Raw genomic sequence first — 21,811 nt, forward strand, 5'->3', positions numbered from 1 at the left:
GCTGCGCGACTGCACGCACACCACCCACCGCTCTCGGCAGTTCGTGTCAAAAGAGGTGGTCCCACCAGGCAGAAGCAGAACCTGACTCAGTGCTTTAGATCCGTACCGAAAACCAGCCAGACCACCAGCCGCGAAGACCATCGCGAAATAGTAGATTCGGAAAAAGTGCATCAAGTTCCGAAGTGTTACGTGTCCGTTTACCGGTGTCCGGGTTGGTGTCTCGTCTTGTCCTGCACCCGGGGTGTGGGTAGCAGCGGAAGATGGTTCCGCCGCCGGAGTAGAAAATGTGAAAGTTTGACCGATTTTATTTTCGCAATCCTTTTGAAGCAACCAGGTGGGGTGAATAGGTGGTGTGAAGGGGGGCGGTGCTACTTCCCCGCGGGGAAGTGTCTAGTGAGGAAGTGTGTGAAGAGCAGTAGTTGGTCGAAAATCACAACAACAGCAAGGCAGAACAAGGCAATCGATTCTTCCGGAAGGTTTACAGCCTTTGTTTTTGTTTTTGGCCGAGGGGCGCCGCTGGAACAACAGCAAAAATGTCCGTGGTACGGACAAAGGTCCTCGGGCTGGTGGACGTGATAATGCGCGTTCCCAGCCTGTTCATCATCGACGAGATCCTGAAGATTAGCATGGGATTGCCCAACTCGTCGTCACCACCACCGACACAATCCGCAGCCACTGCGGCCGTGACCAGTTCAGAATCGCTGGTCAACCTGACCGTGAATGCCACCGTCAGTGCGGCCGCCAACATGCTGGATGCTGCGGCGGCGGCCGCGGCTACAGCAGGTGGAATCGGCAGCCCCGAGGACTCGCTCAAGGACGACATCGAGTTCTACAAGTTCATCTCGCTGACAACGCTCAAGTTTCTGCTGTGTCTGTTCGGTAAGTCCCGATCCCGAGGGAATGACCCTTTTATCAGAGCCGGTTCGTGGTGACCGTGTCCACAATCGGGGCGAAAGGGAAGCTTGACGTGTAGATTTCTTTTATGCAATGTAATAATGACAACGATAGCCTTGAGAGTGTAGAAGAAGGCGAAAAACGGCGTATGCGGTCAAGTTACAGCCGTCTGACGACGGCTTAAGTGAGGGCTGTAGTAACTGTTCTGCTGTGCATACGTTGATGTGTGTGTGTGTCGGTCCGTCTACGTATGAGCAGCATGACACACAAAACAAGAGTATTTACCGTGGCTAGCAAACAGAGCTAACGCGAGTGCTTTTTCGAGCGCTCACAGCGTTAGTTTGTCCTGAGATGTACCTTGATGAATGATCGCGTCGTTATCAACTCGTTAGAAATTATGATGATTATTCATGGTATCGTTGTCGAATCAACGCTGAAAATAGTGAATATTCAATTACGAATACTCATTGCATCAATCACTGTTTAATTTACTAGTGCTTGCTTTGAGCTTTTTACTTAGCTCCATAAAGCATTTTCATGCCCAGGACAACTCGTCATAAGCACAATCATAGTTCACAATCTCAGTAGCTACTCCGTTATTGACCAGGATATCCAAAAGTTACATCCACATGTCGCGGAAGATCAGTGGTAGCTATCTACCCTCGTTCCACAATTTTTTAAAAGTCCCCTATCTTGCTGATCAATACCGGCGCCGGCTATGACCAGTGGTAGAGGTTTTGTTTTGTTTTGTTTGGAGGGAAAAGCCCGTTTGAGTGGATCGCCTTCTCAAATAGGCACAATAGCTCTTTTTTTATTGTCAACAGATTTACAGTCCAAATACCAAAAAGGTTTTTTACATAATTACTTAAACTAACCTAATGGGCTAACGAAAATTAAGAAAATTATCGATTATGAAAACATTTGCAACGAAATCGAGAAAATATTGACGATTTTGGAAACATTTCCATGTTGTTGGATTCAACAACACAGTGTTACCGGATTTGCTTACTGGATTTCTATCCGTGCATTTAGTATAAACTGTGCACCTTGTCAAGGATTTAAACATAACGGTAAATTACTGATCGATCCAAATTAACTCCTTCCTGCCCAGAGCAAAATTGAGATTTTTTAACGGTATTGGTATTTTCTACTGAACTGATCACATTGAATGAAATCTGAATTGGAATCAGTAAACATCCTAAATATCACTGTGCAAGAAGCATTAGTGCAATCCATTCAAAAGTTTTCATGATATGTATTTAAATTTGAAATAAAAATTTAATGGTGCTCTATTGTTGTCTCAATCATGGAAGTTGGTGTCTTCTTATTTAAAAATTGTTGAACTTTCGGACCCAATCCTGAAATAATTTGATTATAAAAATTGAAAAAATGTTGTAAATCATCACGGAAATAGTATTTATATAGTTATAGTTCCCGTAGTTTTGAAGATAACAAAAAGCTGGGTGCAAAAGCTCTGACTGATGTGCACCGTTAAAGGGTTAAAATAGTTCATAATCAAGTTGAGCTTGGGTCGATTTTCAAACGATTGGCATTTAAGGTAGAGTTTATCAAATTCCACAATATTTTGAGAAAGTGTTTAAAAATCATCTTAGAATAATCCTACGTTAAAAGTTTTTCGATATTTGATTTTTTTTGTTTGTTCTCGTTTCTTGTTATAATCTAGCTAGATTGCACGAATTAGTCTTTGAACAAAGTTAAAAGTCTGTTTTCTTTTTTTACTTGATTTTGTTGTTCATTAAACAGAAAAACAGCATCTTTAACTCCATTGTGCCTCGAATGTTACTATATCAGCACTTTAACTTTCAATTACAGCTCATAAAAAGTGTTTTCAACTGATATCAAATTATAAATAGCTTAATAAGATGTGAGCAAGCAAGTTTCTATAAATAGTTTTACTAAATAAGTAGTTTAAATAGTAAAAACAGCAAATTGGTTGGAGTTAGAAGCGAGTTCTTAACCTTCCAAACATACGAGAATTTTTCCTATGCCAAATCTATTTCAAGTTTTCTTCCATCAGTGCGCTGCAAACCACTTTGCAATAGGGTCCTAAAGCCCTGTGTAAATTTTTTATGTACAACGGTAAAAAACACGATTAAAAACCGTTTCTGATCACTTTGTTTTTAATTTTAATGCAAAAAAAAGAAATTCGATGGATCAACTATGGTCCCCTTGGAACAAGCTGTCAAGTAGGACCTTTTCTGTCAAGAAGAGCCGCAAAGTTATTTTTTCAAAATTATCCAAAAATCCATATCAAATCCTTTGCAGTCGTACAACGGGTCATTGCACTCAGAAAAATAAGCTTTATCGTTGTGAACAATAATATTGCAAATTTAAGCTTCATTTTAGGACCCAATTCTCTTTTTTGTCTATTTATTTCCCACCTGTTCTACCTCAACCCCACCACAGTCCGTGTGCGTTTTACCCCGCCGCGCTCATCCGGCCTGCTGTGGTGGTCAAATTATAACTCTTATTTAACTACACTTAGTGCATGAACCAGCCATTCATACAACATTGACTAGGGTGGGCACGACACACTGCACCCGAGAGCAGCTGTTTGCAAAATTTCACACCTTGAGACACAGCCACCACAAATATTAACGTGAGTTAAGCAGAAGAAAAAAAATCAAAACAAACAGCGCTTTGAGCGCAACTTTTCATAAGGGCTTATTGCAATAATGTTAGTTAACTTGTTGTGGTAGATAATTACGTTTTTTTTTTGCATTTTTTGATTATTTTAATTTTTTGAAGAAGCCTCAAATACTATATTTATTACGTTTTTGTATGACCTTATATAAAATTAGTCTTGACTTAACTGTAAGGTTTGTGTCAAACCAAGAAACTTGTTTAGAGGCACCACAAGTGCAAACTAATCTAGAAGATACCAGTTTGAACGCTGCAAGCGTGACATCTTTCAGCAGAATGGGTCACATGTGTGTGTGTCGTAAGCGGTACATCCAAGAACTTCAAGGTAGATACTAGCGTTGATCGTTCTAAGTAGACAACTTAAAACCAATAAAACGACCAATTTTACGATCTCTTCAAAGCAAACACCAAAAGTAGAAGAGTTGAGTCGAGTTGCGCAATGAAATAGAAACAAGAGAAACCCCTCTCGCTTCTAAAGCTTTCCAAAAAGTCACCCGAACCTAACGATTCGGACTTGGTAGTAATGGATATACACTAAATGGTCACTCTGGACCAAGAACCATCAAGCTCAAGGGGCGACGAGGCGGGTTGTGCAAATCGGCATTGACTTAAAGCCGGCGGTGTGATGACTTTGAACGAGTCTTGTGTGCGTGTTGTTCAAAGGCTAGCTGTCAGGCATGTAGCATTGTAGGCTGCTTTTTTTTTAAATTATAAACGTAAACAATGTTTTCGCTGATGTCGAGCTCTGCTCATGCTCGCATATGAAATGTAGAGGTTGAACGGTTGGATAACTTTTTTTTTATGTTTGAAGGGCAGTCCTTGGTCTTGACACTGAAGAGGTGAAATTGGACTGGTTTACTTTTGATCCAATTCGATGGTTTTATTTATATTTATTAATATATAATATTTGTTGATATTTTTTAACATGTTTTATTTATTTTTGTTTTTATTTTTATAATATTTAACATAACTCGGCTTATTTGAAATTGATGTCAGTAAACGCATCAGTATCGTCAAGGTATGGTAAATGTAAGATCTCTGAACACGCTCAAATTGGCAGAATTGAATTTTAGTGTATTTCTGGAATTTTTTTTTAAAAAAAAAGGTCCAATAATCCAAATTTCCAGTTTTTGCTTTTTGGGTGTTTTTGAAACCGCCTTGAGTCAGGGGTATTATAAAACACCCAAAAAGCGAAAATTGGACCTTTTCAAAAAAAACTCCAGTTTTCATGTCAAAAATAAAATTTAAAATAAACAACCATGCGCACCCCCTATTTTTGGTACTCCCACAGGCAAACGTGAGTGCGTATGCACTATGGGGTATTTCCATATAAGCGAGCGGCCAAAAATATTTTTTTGCTTTTTTGTGACTTTTTTGTGTTGTTTGTACTTAGTATAATGAAAACAAATGAAATTTGATATTTTTTCCAAAAAAAAAGTTTAATTTTCGATTTTTTCATATATTTGAGGCCACATGCATTAAAGTGGTGAATTTTAATATTCTTGCTCTGTCTATTTGATGCACGGAATGGCGGTTTATGCTATGTTAAAGTTTCTGATTTACGTTCAATCTCCCTCCCCCTTTTCTTGAGTTAAAATCCACCTCTCTTTGAAGAAACCCCCCCCCTCCCCATCCAATTAAAATTTGATTTTGCGGTGTTTTAGAATTTTAGACGGTTTATTTTATGGAACATTGTATGGATTCTCGTCCACGTTTTTGGTTGATCCACTTGCAAAATTTACGTTTTCCACGATAAATTCTTCTAAATCAAAATCACTATGTAACCGATTGTCGTTAGATTACTTAAAATATGAACTTCTTCTATGGGCTTTTGTTTACCTCGTTTTGAAGCTACAGAACAACGTGCGTAGTTTTTCCTCTGTGGTTTTTCCCCGAGTTGATCATGTGATGGTTCTGCAATGTTGTAATTCTTACAAATATACTCGAACGCAGTTCTCACGTTTTCAGAATAGTGCTTCGTTATATCGTACAGGGACACTACGGTATTATTATCCATACTTTCAAAAGAACACAACAACGAACTGATACGAATATTCGACGAATCGTTTCTGTAAAATACTTAGAATAGGAATTTCTAATTTTATTAAACGTACCTAAGTACCAACAAAGTCATGAATATCAAATCAATTTCAAAACATACATAGCAGGTACGTCATTTCTGCCTCCGCAGGTAAATAATGTGATTTTAACCAAGCGTATACGCGAAATCATTAATTTCCTTGCATGAATCAAAATGTTCAAAATGGCATAACTCAAAAAGTGCACATAAGTGCACTTTGAAATTTGGAGACAAGTTAGGACATGGTTCAAATTTTAAGCTGCAAAATTTTCAGATCGCACAAATGCACACAAAAAAAGTACTCCATTAACAAAGTTGAAAAAAACTAAATTTTGAATAAAAATCCATCTTTTTTGATTTTTATTATTTTTTTAGCCTGTAAAAGTGTGTTTTGTAAAATATTATTGAAAAGTTGAATCAATTACCTTTCTGAATATATATAATGATGCAGGAAAAAATACATAAACAGCTACACAGTACAACTATGAAAAATAATCATTTTTTTGTCAAAAAACATGTTTTTTCTTACCATTTTCGCCTTTGAAGGTCTGCAATTCAGTGAATTTTGAACCTACAACTTTCAAACTCCGGATTTTTCTTAGTTAGAATGTTTATTTTCGAAAAAAAAATACCAAAAAAATAATTAGAGTATGTCGGTTTTTCGATTTATGGCCGCCTGAAACCCCATAGTGGTATGGTTGCTTAAAATGCATGTATTATTTTTCTACAAAAAAAAGTTGCAACAAATTCATAAAATGCGTAAAAATAAAAACAATTTCATTCATCCGGAACAAGTAGGAAACAGTGTCAAAAGCGACGTACTTGTCTACGACGCCGGCCTGCATTTTCTCTTAGCTATAACAATAAAATAAACGCGATCGCCTTCTTTTGCGTGTGTATGCAAATTGATTGTTTGTTGATTTGTTTGTTTGCTGCATCACCAAACTTAAAATCAAAACAAATCCACGCCAAATTTTGTTTACATCATCAACACTTTCTCTTGCACACTTCCTGACCGGGTCTCGTCACATTGGTCATTTATGGTTTTATGTATTGGTATATTGTGAATAGTTTTTTGGGCGCGCAAAACATTCGCACAATATCTGAACAGGTTTGGGTTGCTGCTGTTTCTATAAATAACTCAAGTACAAAATTAAGATATTAGCTGGCTGGGGTTGTGACTCGATAACCTTCAATTAATATTATTTTTGAAAGAAGTAATTCGGTTTGCAAGGCTTCACTAAAAAAAAAAGTTTCTACTTCGAAATCGAAGAATAAATAAATGATTAGTCCATCAAAGTAAAGACACAACACACATACAAGTCTAGAAAAGGAAGGTTATCGATATATATTTCATTAGAGCAGCAGTTGACAAGACACGATAAATGCACTAACCCCAACACCACGTCACGCACGACATCGTTCGATTCCTTAAGAAGTTGGTGTTTGTTTTCGTTTTACTAGCCGTTTTAGCTGAGTCACTTTGTGGGATTAATCGTTTTCGTCGCGATTTGCCGGTTACCAACGCGGGAAATCAAAACGACGCTCATTTTGCCCGGTTTTAATTGTTTTAATTTGTTTATTTCGATTTTTTTAAATTCCTTATACGCACAAAAAATTTCCGAATGTTACATTATTTATGATTTAACACTTTTGAACGTCATTATGCACTCCAATTTAAATACAATTTGATGTAAATTTGCAACAATTTATACGTTTGATAAAATACACGAACGTTTGACTTATAATTCAACTCAAAGGGTGTTGATTTTTCAGCACTCATTGTATTTATCCAACTCGGTGAATCTCGTTGAATGTACGACTCGTGCTGAAAAAATCTTCTTTTTGCAACTTGTTGCATAAACTACTATTTTGCAACTTATTCCATACACATTTTTTCGCAATTCCGATTTGATTGGAATTCCCTTTGATTGGAATTTTAAGTGAAATGTTCCATTCCGCTAAAATAAACAAAAATATATCGAAAAGAACTTATCGGCTCTTCTATCGAAAAGTACTACAGTCGACTCTCTGGTTGTCAATATCCAAGGGACCGTCGAGGAAGAGAATCATCAGTTTACAGAACGATGCAAAATGAAGACTCGATTGAGAATATGTTTTTCTTGGTACGCAGCTATGGGAGAGAATCATGGCAACGTCCATCAAACAAAAACAAACTAATGTCAAACACCCTTCAAAGCTTCGTTTCGCCAAGAAAAATATCTATGCAAGCCATGAGATGGTGACAATATTGACAACCGGAAGAGATTTTTAAAGCAAACAGAATCCAAGGGACCGTCGAGGATCTCTTCCTCGACGGTTTGTTTTTTCAAGCAAGAGAAAATATCGAGGAATAAAGCCGATCGAAGTATGCAGTTTGAAGGGACTGAAGAATTCATCGTTAGATGGAGCAATATTGATATCGAGAAGATCGACAGCCAGAGAGTCGACTGTACTTTTCGATTCTGTAATTTGTTGTTTTTAGTAGAGATTCTGTTGTTTTTAGTAGAGAAAAGTAGGCCGTTTCGTCGTTCGAAATGAAAGTAGTTTTGAAATTGCAATAATTAAATTCATATATTTTCTTATTTCGAAGAAATCTGTGCCCGCGTGAAGATTTTGAATATTTTTGTTTTTCTATCTCATCATCGTTTCAGGCTACAAATTATTGTTTTCGCATGTTCAACAATGGAAGGGGTCGTCCGCCCCTCCGTCACGAGATATAAAAAAACGGACCTTAGATTCGTGATCAGGGACAATAAATACCTCTTAGTGTCCTGCGTGAAAGTCCTAATGTTTCACGCAAATTGAAGAGGTTTCGGGGCAACTTTTCCCGATTGCGTGTGAGTTGGTAGAGAATTACATTTTGTACAAAAATCAAATTTCTATCACTGATTTAATTTACATACAGACGTGATGTAATTTAGTTTTTATTTATTTGTTTTTTTTTAATGGATATCAGGTAATAAATTGAAAAAAAAAACTTATGAAAAACTTCCACGCGAAATGCAGTTTTTAAACAAATTTAAAAAATAAATAAAATGGGTAAATTTGAGTCATAAGAATGGTAAGCAATTCTCTGAGATTTCGGTCTTTAATTTTTTTTTGTGCTTTTGAATTCTGCTGAAACTTTTTTGGTGCCTTCGGCATGCCCAAAGAAGCCATTTTGCATCATTAGTTTGTCTATATAATTTTCCATACGATTTGGTGTCTTGTAAGTGTGAATAAAAATTATAAGCGGTAAAACTTTTTTTGGTGATTTTAAATTTCACTTTTTGTCACTAAAACGTGAACTGCAAAAAAAAACACTACTTTTATTTATTTTTTTTTTTTTTGCATTTCCTAATATGTTTTAGGGGAGCCCGAGCAACTAATGGTCCGATTTTCAATGTTTAAATATGAAACATTCGTGAAATATTCTGATCTTTTTTTTCTGAAAATTTTTTTGAATCAAGACTTATATTTCATGATATTGAATGTTTGGCCTTTTTGAAATGATAGTCTTGATTTAAGCACCAAAAAAGTTTCAGCCGGATTGAAAAATACAAAAATTAAAATTAAAAAAAGACCGATTTCGTAAAGAACTGCTCTGATTTCTTTTTCCTAAAACAAGTTAATTCTTTGTTAATGGTTTAATTTCAAAGTTTTCAAAGAATTGCTTTAGTCTATGTGATTCCCTATGTTTATTGATCCTTTTAAAATAAGTCTCTAAAATTAAAACTTGGCTTTTACACCTGGAAAAATGTGTGGCATTAAATTCCGAAGATGATCATTTTGAAATACAAATTGGTTTGTTTTTGTCAAACAATCATTTTTTCACAAACTATTTTTGTGGAAATTTTAAAATCTTGTATTCGTTGAATAAATTGAATTAGAATTAAGCTAAGAACAAGATTGTCCGTTCGACGCCGTGGTGAACGCAGAACGCTGTGCCAGTTCGATTTTTCCATCAACTGTCAGTCGAACTTCCTGGCTTGTACGGACTGCGAATACGACGTTATCTTGCTCACCGAGACGTGGCTCGACGGTAGCGTGAAACCACTCCAGTTGTTCGGCGACCTGTTTGCAGTTTACACAACAAATCGAAATCCAGCTAACAGCCGTCGTAAAGTTGGGGTGGTGTTCTAATTGCGGTCAGAAAAACACTGGATTCCGTCGTCTGCGTCGAGGCAGCTGCCGATAATCTGGAACAAATTTTTGTGACCATTCATCTCAAGAATCAAAAAATGTTCATCGGCTGCTTCTATCTTCCCTCGGAAAAACGATTTGAGCATCAACTGGTAGAGCAACACCTGACCTGCATCGAAACTGTTCGCTCCATCTCCGCTCCAAATGACACTATAGTGGTAGTGGGTGACTACAACCAGTCTCATCTCGTTTGGAAGCCGCTTGCTGGGAACCGTTCATTCGTTGATCCTTTGTTAACCCACACGCGGGGTGCATCGGAAAGAACTACGCATGAAGTTCTGCTGGATGGTATTGCGAGTAACAACATGCACCAAAGCAATCTTGTGTGTAATCACCAAAACCGAATTCTGGATTTAGTACTCATCAACGACGGTGCGACGCACTCCGCCCCTGAAGCTGCTCTAGAATCGCTCGTTTCACTGGACAATTACCATCCTGCTCTAACCTTCGAAGTGTCGGCTGCGCTCAACAATAGTTACGAAGACACTCTCGACCCTCTTGGATTAAATTTCCGAAAAACTGATTTCGTTGGCCTACAACGGAGTTTAGAAGAAACTGATTGGTCGTCTGTTCTCACTTCCATCGACGTTGACGAAGCCGTAGCCGCCTTTGGCCAGATCCTGCGAAGTAATCTTACACGCCACACGCCCGGGTTCTTGCCTGCGAGGAAACCTGCTTGGAGTAATGAACGCCTTCGCAAGCTTAAGCAATTTCGTGCCTCTGCACTTAACCGATATTCTCAACGCCGATGTCCTGAAACCAAGAGGGTCTTCAATGCCGCAAGTTCCCGTTATAAAGCTTACAATAAACGCCGGTACGCTGAACACATTAAGAGGACGCAGGCGAATCTTCGACGCAATCCGTCGCAGTTCTGGAAGTTTGTGAAATCGAAGTACAAAGAGACTGGACTTCCTGCCGTGATGACATTAGGAGAAACCGTGGCTACTACCAACATCGAGAAATGTGAGCTGTTTGCGAGACACTTTGCTTCAGTTTTCCGGCCGCCTGGCACTCCACCGACTTCTCAACAGCATCTAGAAACAGTTCCATGCGATTTGATTGATCTTGATGTGTTTCAAATTACGGAGGACATGCTGAAAAGAGGAATACAGAAATTGAAATCGTCGAATTCTCCTGGCCCTGACGGAATCCCGCCGGTGATCTTCAAGCGTTGTTTCAACCAGATTACTGCCCCACTGCTCCGAGTTTTCAACCTCTCCATGTCGCAGTGCAAGTTTCCTGAGGAGTGGAAAAGATCCGTAATGTTTCCAGTGTTTAAGAAAGGTGCAAAACGGTCGGTCGAGAACTACAGAGGAATTACGTCGCTGTGCTCTGGTTCAAAACTTCTCGAGATCGTGGTCGGGGAAGTCATCATGTTTAACTGCCGACCGTTCATCAGTTCTGAGCAGCATGGATTTACACCTGGTCGCTCCGTAACTACTAATTTGATGGAATTTACCAATTTTTGCATTGAAAATCTGGCAGCTGGGCGTCAAGTGGATGCTGTCTACACCGACTTGAAAGCCGCATTCGATCGAATTGACCACGACATTGCCCTTCAAAATTTGCAAAACTCGGTTTCTCTGCACGTCTTTGTCGCTGGCTTGAGTCTTATCTCAAAAATCGGATCATTCAGGTGAAAATTGGAACATCGCTGTCGATGGAGTTCTCCAACGGTTCAGGAGTGGCACAGGGTAGCAACCTCGGCCCGATTGTTTTCAACACTTTCTTCAACGACTCCAACTCTCTCTTCAACGACAACTGCAATCTCTCGTATGCTGATGACTTCAAGATCTTCCTCGCTATTGACAACTTACCTGATTGCTACAGACTGCAGTCCCGCCTAGACAAATTTGCCAACTGGTGTGCGTTGAATCGTTTGGAGCTGAGCGTCTCTAAATGCACTACGATATCGTTTCATCGCAAGACCAGCCGGGAGGTTTTACATTTGAATACACACTGGATGGACACGCGCTCGAACGTCTGAAAGTAGTGAAAGATCTAGGAGCTCTACTAGACGAACCCTTATCTTTTCGCCCACAACAAGCAGCAGTCGTGGACAAGGCCAACAGACAGCTCGGTTTTCTGTTTAGAATGACCCGCGAATTCGACGACCCTCTCTGTTTACGCTCGTTGTACTGCGCGCTAGTCCGCTCACACCTGGAATCATCGGCAGTTATATGGGCTCCCTACCATCAGAACTGGATCGATCGTATCGAAAGGATCCAGAAAAAGTTTGTCTGGTTTGCCTGTAGGAGAATGCCATGGACGGACCCAACTAGACTACCACGTTACGAGGCACGCTGTAACCTGATTGGACTCGAGACCCTGGAAAATCGTCGGACAATATCGAAATCTATCTTCGCTGCTAAAATACTGACTGCGCAAATCGACTCCCCCAATCTGTTAAACTTACTTAATACCCAAATTTCTTCTAGGGACCTGCGAAATCATCCAAACTTCCTCGCACGACCGCGTGTCAGGACCGAGTTCCACAACAACTCACCAGTTCGATCGATGTCGGCGGCGTTCAACGAAATGTACTTCCTGTTTGAATTTCACGAGCCCATTCCAAGATTTCGCGAAAAACTACGCATCGAGTTCCAGGAGCGTACAAGAACTTTGCTTGGTGCGCCTCGCCAGGATCCCGTCGTTGGCCGGTTACGCATTGGACGACAATGACTTGACTAATTTTTAAGATGTATTGTAATTTACCACGTTTGTTGTCATGTTATCAATCTCGATGTAATTTATTTTAAAAGAAGTGAGGTTTTGTGCCTTTGTGAGAATGATTCTAATGTTTCAACTCACATCGGCTTTTGCCCTCGCCAACCAAAAACATCCATGTAGACCCTTGGTTCGATGGATTAATAAATAAATAAATAAATAGAACAATCTGTAGGGGTTGCTTTGTTCAATAGTCGATGACTGGCAGGCTATGATGACAGGCGCAAAATTTTGCGTTTGCGTTCAGGCCTGACGGACAATCTTGTTCTTACCTTAAGCCACAAAAAATATCTCTGAATAAGGAAAAAACCTTTACTAACAAAAGATATTCAATGAAAATGGACGATTTCGGCTTCGTCATTTAATTATGTTTGTTCTGTGTACTTGATCCAATATTGATCAACTATAACAAAACTCGTGGGGATCCATTTTACTTAAATAAAAAAAACTAAGTGAAAAATAGAAATATGTGTCTGTGCTTCCATACCAATGCCACAGTGTTCGGAATGGCAAAATTAAGTAGAATAAATTGATAACTCCTGTATTTGACGTCCTAGCCAAATGGTGTCTTCGGAAGAGTTGTTGTTCTTAATAAGGACTATCTTTTAAAGCTATTGACATACAGGGCGACGACCTTCCAGGGTGTCAACCAAAAAATAGCTTTGTTGGATGACGTTGTAGGGCTTTGGTGTCTTCGGCAAAGTTGTAGAGGGAAAAAAATCATGAAAGTTTCTCGAAGGCACCAAATTTGTAGCCCTTAATTTACTCGATATTTACGCCATTTTTGCAAAAATGGTACAAAAAAGCACTTTTTGCGATTCCGTCGTGAAACTACTTACTTTTCCTGTCATTCTTGAACGACGAAATAGCCTACTTTTCTGTACCAAAAATAACAGAATCGAATAGCAACACTTTTCAAAATAAATGCTGAAAAGTTCTACTTTTCAGCACTGAAATGGGTGCTGAAAAGTTGAACTTTTCAGCACTTGTTTCGAAAAGTAACACTTTTCAACATTGTTTTGATTTAAACGATTTATTGACAAAATACTTGAAAATTTGACATAAAATTTCACCCAGTGTGTGTTTTTTTGGAATTGCAAAAAATGTTGTATGGAACTCGTTGCAAAACTTGATTTTTTCAGCACTCTTCGTATTTATCCAACTCGGTGAACCTCGTTGGATAAATGTACGACTCGTGCTGAAAAAATCCTCTTTTTGCTACTTGTTGCATAAACTACTATTTTAGGTGATAACTCAAAATAACTCAAAATGCATTTTAGCGGCCTACTACGTTCTGAAGAGTTGTTTATGACATAAAGTTACACATCTTTGCCGAAGACAGCAAAATGTGTTGAGCCTTTATTGAGAAGTTATAACCATTGTTAAGTGATTTTGAGCCTATTTTCAAGTTGCTATGTTTTCAACATGGCGCATTTTGGCGTCAATAACTTTAAAAGATAGCCCTATCAAGTACAACAACTATTCCGAAGACACCATTTGGCTAAGACGTCAAATAAAAGTGTTATCAATTTATTCCACTTAATTTTGCCATTCCGAACACTGTGCAATGGCCGCTGGCAGGTAGTGAAATTATGGGAAAGTTTAATTTGTTTAATAATCCCGGGGTTATTTGACATAGTTTGGCCCCGCCTAAATATAGAACAAATCCTTCTTCAAAAATGATACCACTCTGGTTAGATAATATTCAAGCAGTAATCCCCTACTGAGGGTAAAACATATCTTGCGGGTACAGACTACTAGGGATACGTAAATAATTAAAAACAATTATGGGAACCTGCCACACCTGACTGCACGCTCGTCAATATCACACACTGTTGAAGCCAGTCAGTTTAGGAGGGCCTGTTATAGCGTGGAACCTCAACCTCAAAAGTTAAAAATAGCTCCGATACCGATATGAACAACGGACGTCACTTAAATTTGAAATATTAACTCGACATCGTTTCCAATGACGTCCTTCTGCCTTCTTCCCTCGTCACTTCCAGGTTGCATCAGCGCGGCGTGCGTGTTCATGCTTTGGACGCGTCACCTCGTCATCGTGTACATGTACATCGTGTCCGTGGGTCTGATCTTCCTGTCCTACTGGAGCAACGTGTCGGCGCTGTCCGTCATCTCCGACGGCCCGAGCCTGCTCGAGGACATCCTGTCGCTGAACATGGACCGGCTGCTCGACCCGGGAGGTGTCGCCCTCTCGATTCTGCCCCATCTGCTGGCCCAGTGGCTGATGGGGGTCATCTTTGCGTACATCCACTTGGGACCAAAGTGAGTCGGGGGTGATGTTAGTCCCCATTTTTGATGTTTTTCTTACCTGTTGGACTTTTCCATTTTCAGATACAAGATCATCCAGAAAGCGCTGCCATTTAGCTTCCTGATGCCACTGTTCCTGGCGATGCTTCCGCTGCCGACGGTGGTGCTGAAACATTCCCCCGCGTTCGCAGCGATTCTTCCGCTGGTCCTGTCCAAGATTGCCCTGTGGAGTTCGTCGTTTGACGTGGTCAAGACGATCCTCAACGGGTACCAGCACGCGCGCAACTTTGCCAGCAACTTTGGCATTTCCGCCCTCATCGAGAACGAGTGGCAGCGGCTGAACGTGCCGTGCGTGCTGCGAGCCTTCTGGACGCTTCGACTGCTCGAGCAGCTCATCAGCCTGCTGGTGGCGTCGGACGTGCCGCTCCGGTTTGCCGCCACCATCCAGAGTTTGCTGGTCAGCGGGTGCGAGACGCTAACCGCCGTCCTCGGCATGACCAGCATCATTTCGCTCATCTGTCACTACATCGGGAAGGCGTTCCAGCTGTTTCTGCTGTCGGAAGACTATGACGAGGACAAGTCGATCGGCACCGTGTCGGCGATCCTGTTCTACATCCTGGCGCTGCAAACGGGGCTGACGTCGCTCACGCCGGACAAACGGTTCGTGCGGCTATGCCGCAATCTGTGTCTGCTCATCACGGCCCTGCTGCACTTCTTGCACAACATTGTGGCACCGATCCTGATGTCGCTCAGTGCCGCGCGGAATCCGTCGAGGTAAGTTTTGTGTTTTTTTTTTTCGGGGCAGCAATTGTCTTAACATTTCTATCAATCCACCAGGAAACGCCACGCCCGCGCCCTCATGGTTTGCGCGTTCCTACTGCTCACTCCGGTTGGTCTGCTGAGCATCCTGTGGTCACGACACTCACCGTCAACTTGGTTACTTGCCGTCACCGCATTCTCCGTCGAGGTTATCGTTAAGGTATGTTATTTTGCCTTACTACGCTGAATCTTGAACCTAACTGAATTTCATCATTGAAGGTCCTGGTCAGCCTAGCGACCTACACGCTGTTCCTGCTGGACGCCCGGCGGCAAACGTTCTGGGAGAAGCTGGACGACTACGTGTACTACATCCGGGCGTTTGGCAATTCGGTCGAGTTCTGTTTCGGCATCTTCCTCTTCTTCAACGGCGCCTGGATTCTCATCTTCGAGTCAGGTATTTCCCGCGCAAACTTGTGTGCCCGTCTATTGGTTGCTTCCTCTCTGCACCTATCATTTATTGGTGACGCTCATCAGTCTGGGACGTTCTTGTGTTTAGTCGTACTGTTGTGTTATCTTTCTTTTGTTTTTTTATTGTTTTGTTTCAAAAGTTTTATTTTTACTTCTCCCCCTTCTCTCCTGTACCCAAAAACGACCCGTCTTTTCTTTTAAACTTGCTGTCCCCCTATTTTTTTCCTTATACTTTTTCTACGAAAAATAAAAACCCAACACAAAACTTGCGACTGTTTTTGCACACAAACCCAAACAAAACTATACCCGTGCGACTTGACAAAACTCAGCTACCATTCCTGTAGGCGGTGCGATCCGGGCGCTGATGATGTGCATCCACGCGTACTTCAACATCTGGTGTGAGGCGCGCGCCGGCTGGGGCGTGTTCATGAAGCGCCGGACGGCGGTCCACAAGATCAGCTCGCTGCCGGAGGCGACGCCGCAGCAGCTGCGCACGTTCGACGACGTGTGCGCCATCTGCTACCAGGTGAGTCAAAGTGGGCCAAACAAAATCGATTTTCCAGCACAGCAATTTTTTCTGTTTTTGAACCACGCATCACAATCGATCAAATCACTTTTTTATTATATCTGACTGTTTCAAACATTTTTGTCACAAAACTATTGATTTTATCGCACTTTGAAAAATGAGCCTTCATGAAAGTGTGTCCTCCTCATGCTCAATGGTGCGGGTCGCGTGCACCATTTTGAAAAAAAAAACGTAAAATAAAACAAGCAAGTAAAAATTTCAAATTCAAGTTGCAAGGGCTATTAAGAAGGGTCCAAATGACTCCTGAGCATTTTTGTTTCATCTAAAATGCTTTCGTGTCGGTTGTGCAAGCTTGTAAAAATAATTTTTAATTATTTTCTCAAAAATACCCCATTTTTGCTTATGTTTTGGCCTGTATAAAAAAATGTCGTAGGAGAAATATACCAATTTCAATGACTCTAAGCCTTTCGACCAATTCACTTTTGCTGTTTTCCGCTATTAAATCAACATTTTCAGATGTATTAACAATGGGGAGTTGCTTGCTCACTTTTATTTGTGCTATTTTTTTTCGATTTCTCCGTAACAATTCTGAATAAAGGAATTTGCAGGCCAAGTGCGAATGATGCTGATGATACCTCTTCAGTTGACGCTCAGGCGAGGAACATCCTGGAAGGAGCGTCACTGACTACGTCCGTAGTCCTGTTAGATCATTCTTGATCAAGACAGTATAGCTCTGGTGCCTTGCAAGTGTCCTATTTTCTTACCTCCACGTTGGCTTGGTTTTCATGATGACCTAGCTGGTGGCCTGTGGAAACGGATCGTAAACCTTTGGCCACCGCGGGTCAAAGTCGAGACGGCTAAAAGAAAGGGGCGCAACAATGTGGGAAAGGGAAGTAATTTGTGATTGTAGACGGTATTGTTTTGATTCGCAGTATGTTGAGTCAACTGCTGTGGATGTACCTGAAACATCGCACAACGGGGTTTCTCTTCTTTCCATTTCATCTACCACCTATCTTCTGTTTATTTTGTTTCACTGATTTTCTAACGCGGCTTCTGTTTATTATCCTCCATTTGATTTCGATTTTTCTCATTTGATTCTCTTATTTCTCAACGCTTTTCCACTCTATTTTACCAATTGATGCCGCTGTAACAAACTGTCCGTTTTCCCTTAATTTGGCAGCGATGTCAATTTTGTTTATCATGTACCTTTTCTTTATTTATCTATTTGAATAATTTCTCATCTTCCCTGTAAATTGCCCTCAATACAATCTAAGCTTGTTTGTTACCTCTATTATTAATTATTGTTAATTTCTTTATCTACTTCATAAATCACTATCTTTCTTTTACTATTGATTCTTTAAATAGTATATTTTCTTCACTGTCCATTGTTTTCAATCTTCACCCTTTTCTTCAAACAAATGAGGTTCGAGCCCTTACTCAATTTTTGGAATGATCAAAGAATTAACACAAATATTACTATTTTACATTTGAAAAACTTTTATAAAATGCTTAGGACCAAAAATTGTATCAAAACACAAAAGAAATAGCAACATATAAAAACGACTCAACACTAGGAAAGATTTCAGGAGAAAACAAAACACAGTAAATAACAATTAGTTTTTGAATTCAAACTAAAAATAAAACAGTTTTTGCTTTAATGAAAGTTGATAGGCACACTTTAAATGGTTAGGTGCTTATACTTACATCATGGACCAGGGGAGCAGAATGGGCCACCCTTGGTTTTGGGCTTTAGAATGGATTTAGACCAAATGTAAGGCAAGGGTCTTATAAAAGACGTCAAATAACATCACCACACCTAAAACGACGTTTGAACTCATTGTATTTTTCGAATTATGAGCAAAAATGTAATTTGATTGACAAAACCACGCAAATGTTGTTTATTTCGAGGTTCTTATATAAGCTTTCTGACAAGTTAGGTTGTTTGAAAAAGTGTGTTCAATGTTTAGAATGTTACCAGGAGCTATTACGAAGGTAAACAAACAACAATGGAACCTTCAAGTCATTTAGAGGCTTGATGGTGGAAGTGTTAAATTGAAATCCACTTGGGGCTGAATGGACCACCCTTTTCTTGCCTTATAAAAATAATCAAAAGTTACGAAATTTGAGCTAAATTGATTATTTCACTCCTGATAGCTTCACAAATCACGTTTAATGCAACATTAGATGATTTTTTAGTTGTTTTGATGCTTATTTGTAAAAATAGTGTCTTAATACAACATATTAACACTATTTTCAAAAAATGTTTGTTTTGGTAAGTAACTATTTTTATAAAAGTGGTCTAACTTCATGGAAACTATGTAAGAAAGGTCCCTAAAGCCATTTCTTGTCTCCCTTCAACGTTGTATTAGACAAAATGGCTTGTTTTCTAAGGTGGCCCATTCTGCCCCGCACCCTGGAAAAGTAGTCGAAAAAACATTTTTTTAAAGTGGCTCGAAAATAGTTTTAAGCTAAAAAATTTCATCAACCAAGTATATAACATTGAAGGGAACATCCCAAAGCATAAGCCTACTTCATTGAATTCATAAATTTATATGTTTTTCTATGGTTTTTGACGCATTTTACTTAGGCGGGCCATTCTGCCACCCCCCTCTGCCCCTAATGACTTTTTGAAAAGCTCGAGCAGCTGAGCAAATGTCTGTGTGTTTGGCTGTATGTAGACATGTGTACAAAATCAATGTCACTGGAATATATCTCGACACAGGCTCAACCGATTTTGGCCGGAATGGTTCTAATCGATCCGTCTTTACGTCCCCTAAGTTGCTATTTAAATTCATGCAGTTTTATCATGTGTTTAAAAAGTTATGTTAAATAAAAACTGTTTCATATTAAATTAAAATTATGGTAAAAAGGGTGGTTTTTTCATGAAACCCTCACAAATTTTAAGAAAGCATATGAGAAGACCTTTAGGTGTAGTAGAAATTTTCATGATCTGACTAACCTATCTTAAATTACAAGCAGTTTAAAAAATTGTCTGAATTCACATAACCTCAATTGGTCGGGTCTGATCGCCACGAAAAAGCCGTGTAGAGGGATGCCATTTTCCTCAAAGGCCAAGTCTGTATAATCTTGACAAAAAGTCTGTAGGTAGTCTGTTTTTTTACTCATCACTTATTTTTATTAGGACCTCTTAGGTGCTGCGAACGTTAAGGGATATCCATAAACATGTGGACACTTTAGGGGGGTTGGAATGAGAGGAAGGCACCAACCACCTAAAAGTGGATTAAGTAACGTTTTTTTTTTATAAAAACATAATCACAAATGGCATCGGCCTAATTCGTTAAAAAATTCCGCAAAAGGCAACAACTTAAAAATTAAACATGACTTCTTACTTTAATTCAAATTTTCATATTTTTTTTTTTAACTATTAACTTTATTTTTATTAGGAAATGAAGTGAAAGTTACTAATGGCAATTTGAAATTTGCAACAATTATAATTATTAATTATTTCTAGAGTTTTTTTAAAGGTCCTGTAAGCTATTGTGTTTCACATGTTTATAGGACCCATTCAAAAAAAAAACTCTAGATATTTTGGTAAAGGGCAATATTTAGAATGGCATAACCAGATAAAAAAAACATAGGACAATTTTACGGTTGCTCATTTTGGATGTTTGATTAGAACAAAATGATTGACAAAATAAAAAAAAGTTTTTAAATTTTTGCAGAAAAAAAAGCGTTAAAAAATTAAAATAAAAAAGTCATTGATTTTTTTTCAATTTCTTAAATTTATAATTTTCCAAAAGGAAAATGCATGAATACAATAAATATGTAGAGGTAAAGTTTTTCTATTTAAAATCTCCTTTCACCACTAGGAAATGACGTCAGCGAAGATCACCCGCTGCAAGCACTACTTCCATGGCGTCTGCCTACGGAAGTGGCTGTACGTGCAGGACCGGTGTCCGCTGTGCCACGAGATCATTATGAACCAGGACGCGCCGGCGGAAAAGGGCGCCGTTGAAGGCAGCGCAGCGGTGGCAGCCGAGGACGAGGCCATTCTTCAGGCCAACGTTGCTGCTGTGGTCCCCGTGGGACAGGTTGGTTGATGATTTTGTGGAAAAATTTAGATGAAAGTAATGACGTTGGTTTAATTTCTCTCAGGGAAATCTCCAAAATGCCGCGGTGGCCGGTGCCGCCCCGGACACTTCCTCCAGCTCATCAGTCAACGCTAGTAGTAATAGTAATAGTAGTAACAGTAGTATAATGGCTGCTGCGGCCAGCAGCAGCACCAGCCGGAACCCACTGTCCGTCAGTGGCTTCCGAATCCCGTCGACGGCCAGCGGTTCTTCGACTTCTTCGTCGTCGTCATCGTCGTCGGCCTCTTCTTCGTCCAGTTCTTCAGCGACGACGACGATGACGGCTACGGCACCGACGTCCGGTCCTGCGGGTCTGGGAAGTTCCGAAACGGCGGCCGCCACGGCCGCAGCCATTTCGCAAATCATCCGGCAGCACCAGCACCAGCAGCTTCGGTCCTCCGTCGATCGGGACTTTCTGGACGAACTGGAGTAGAGTACTCAAGGGGCAAACTGACCGCCCGTCCGGGGGTGCACTAGATTTATGCTTCTAAACTGTTTTTAAATCTAAACCTCGGCTGGCCTCCTGAATCCGCGCATCCGTCGTTTACATTTGTCCCCGTTAGGTTCTGCATAATTGTTGTGTTATTTTTAGCCAAAATTGCGTATTTGTTAAACTCTTCTAATTTCATGTAGTAGAACATTATGTCCGGTTAGGTAAAATAGCATAAAACTGGCAACAAAAAACGGTTCCGTGGACGGGTTCGGACAGAGTTTAGGGTGGAAAAAGCGACGGCGGGAAATTATAGGCTCAACTGAAGAAGAAACTGGCCGCTAAAATTGATTGAAATTAGATGTCAGAGATGGGAGGGGCAGAGGGTGGAGAAAATTGTAAACACTATTTGTGGCTGTGTTTGTGTGACGAGAAAAGACGAATAGCGCGAGCGTTGCGCAATTGTCGTTTTGATTTGATTTTGTCTCTTTCGATTACGTGGTCAACTGTGTTATATAAGAATACAAAATTGTCGCAAAAGAGAAAAGAATTTGTTATGTTGTGCATTATGCTAGCAGATTCGATTACAATTCAAATGTCAAAGCTGTTTGAAGATTTTCTTGTTTCCATCATGGAAGAGGTAAGTTTTATCCATTCCCTTGTTTATTTAGAAAATTGCGTAGTGCAACACATAATTTTCGTATGGTCGTAAAAATTATTAT

The 21,811-nt window shown here is 39.9% G+C and overlaps 1 protein-coding gene across 1 annotated transcript; it reads left to right on the forward strand.

The window, feature by feature from the left end:
- The first annotated feature begins 6 nt into the window (after window positions 1-6).
- LOC6042026 (protein TRC8 homolog) lies at window positions 7-21,636 on the forward strand. The gene is made up of 8 exons (XM_038260039.1): window positions 7-879; window positions 14,554-14,830; window positions 14,900-15,589; window positions 15,653-15,794; window positions 15,854-16,028; window positions 16,387-16,568; window positions 20,399-20,620; window positions 20,685-21,636. The coding sequence occupies exons 1-8, from the start codon at window positions 534-536 to the stop codon at window positions 21,090-21,092; spliced, it is 2,442 nt and encodes an 813-aa protein (XP_038115967.1). The 5' UTR covers window positions 7-533; the 3' UTR covers window positions 21,093-21,636.
- Window positions 21,637-21,811: the final 175 nt, after the last annotated feature.

The sequence above is a fragment of the Culex quinquefasciatus genome, chromosome 1 (assembly GCF_015732765.1).
Source record: "Culex quinquefasciatus strain JHB chromosome 1, VPISU_Cqui_1.0_pri_paternal, whole genome shotgun sequence".
In the NCBI taxonomy this organism is placed as follows: Eukaryota; Metazoa; Arthropoda; class Insecta; order Diptera; family Culicidae; genus Culex; species Culex quinquefasciatus.

What these genes read in the sequence shown, in the direction of transcription:
- LOC6042026 (XM_038260039.1), top strand. Translation starts at nt 534, where the DNA reads ATGTCCGTGGTACGGACAAAGGTCCTCGGGCTGGTGGACGTGATAATG. An exon ending in GTTTCTGCTGTGTCTGTTCG is followed by an intron (nt 880 to 14,553) that starts GTAAGTCCCGAT and finishes CGTCACTTCCAG; the next exon opens with GTTGCATCAGCGCGGCGTGC. An exon ending in TACATCCACTTGGGACCAAA is followed by an intron (nt 14,831 to 14,899) that starts GTGAGTCGGGGG and finishes TTCCATTTTCAG; the next exon opens with ATACAAGATCATCCAGAAAG.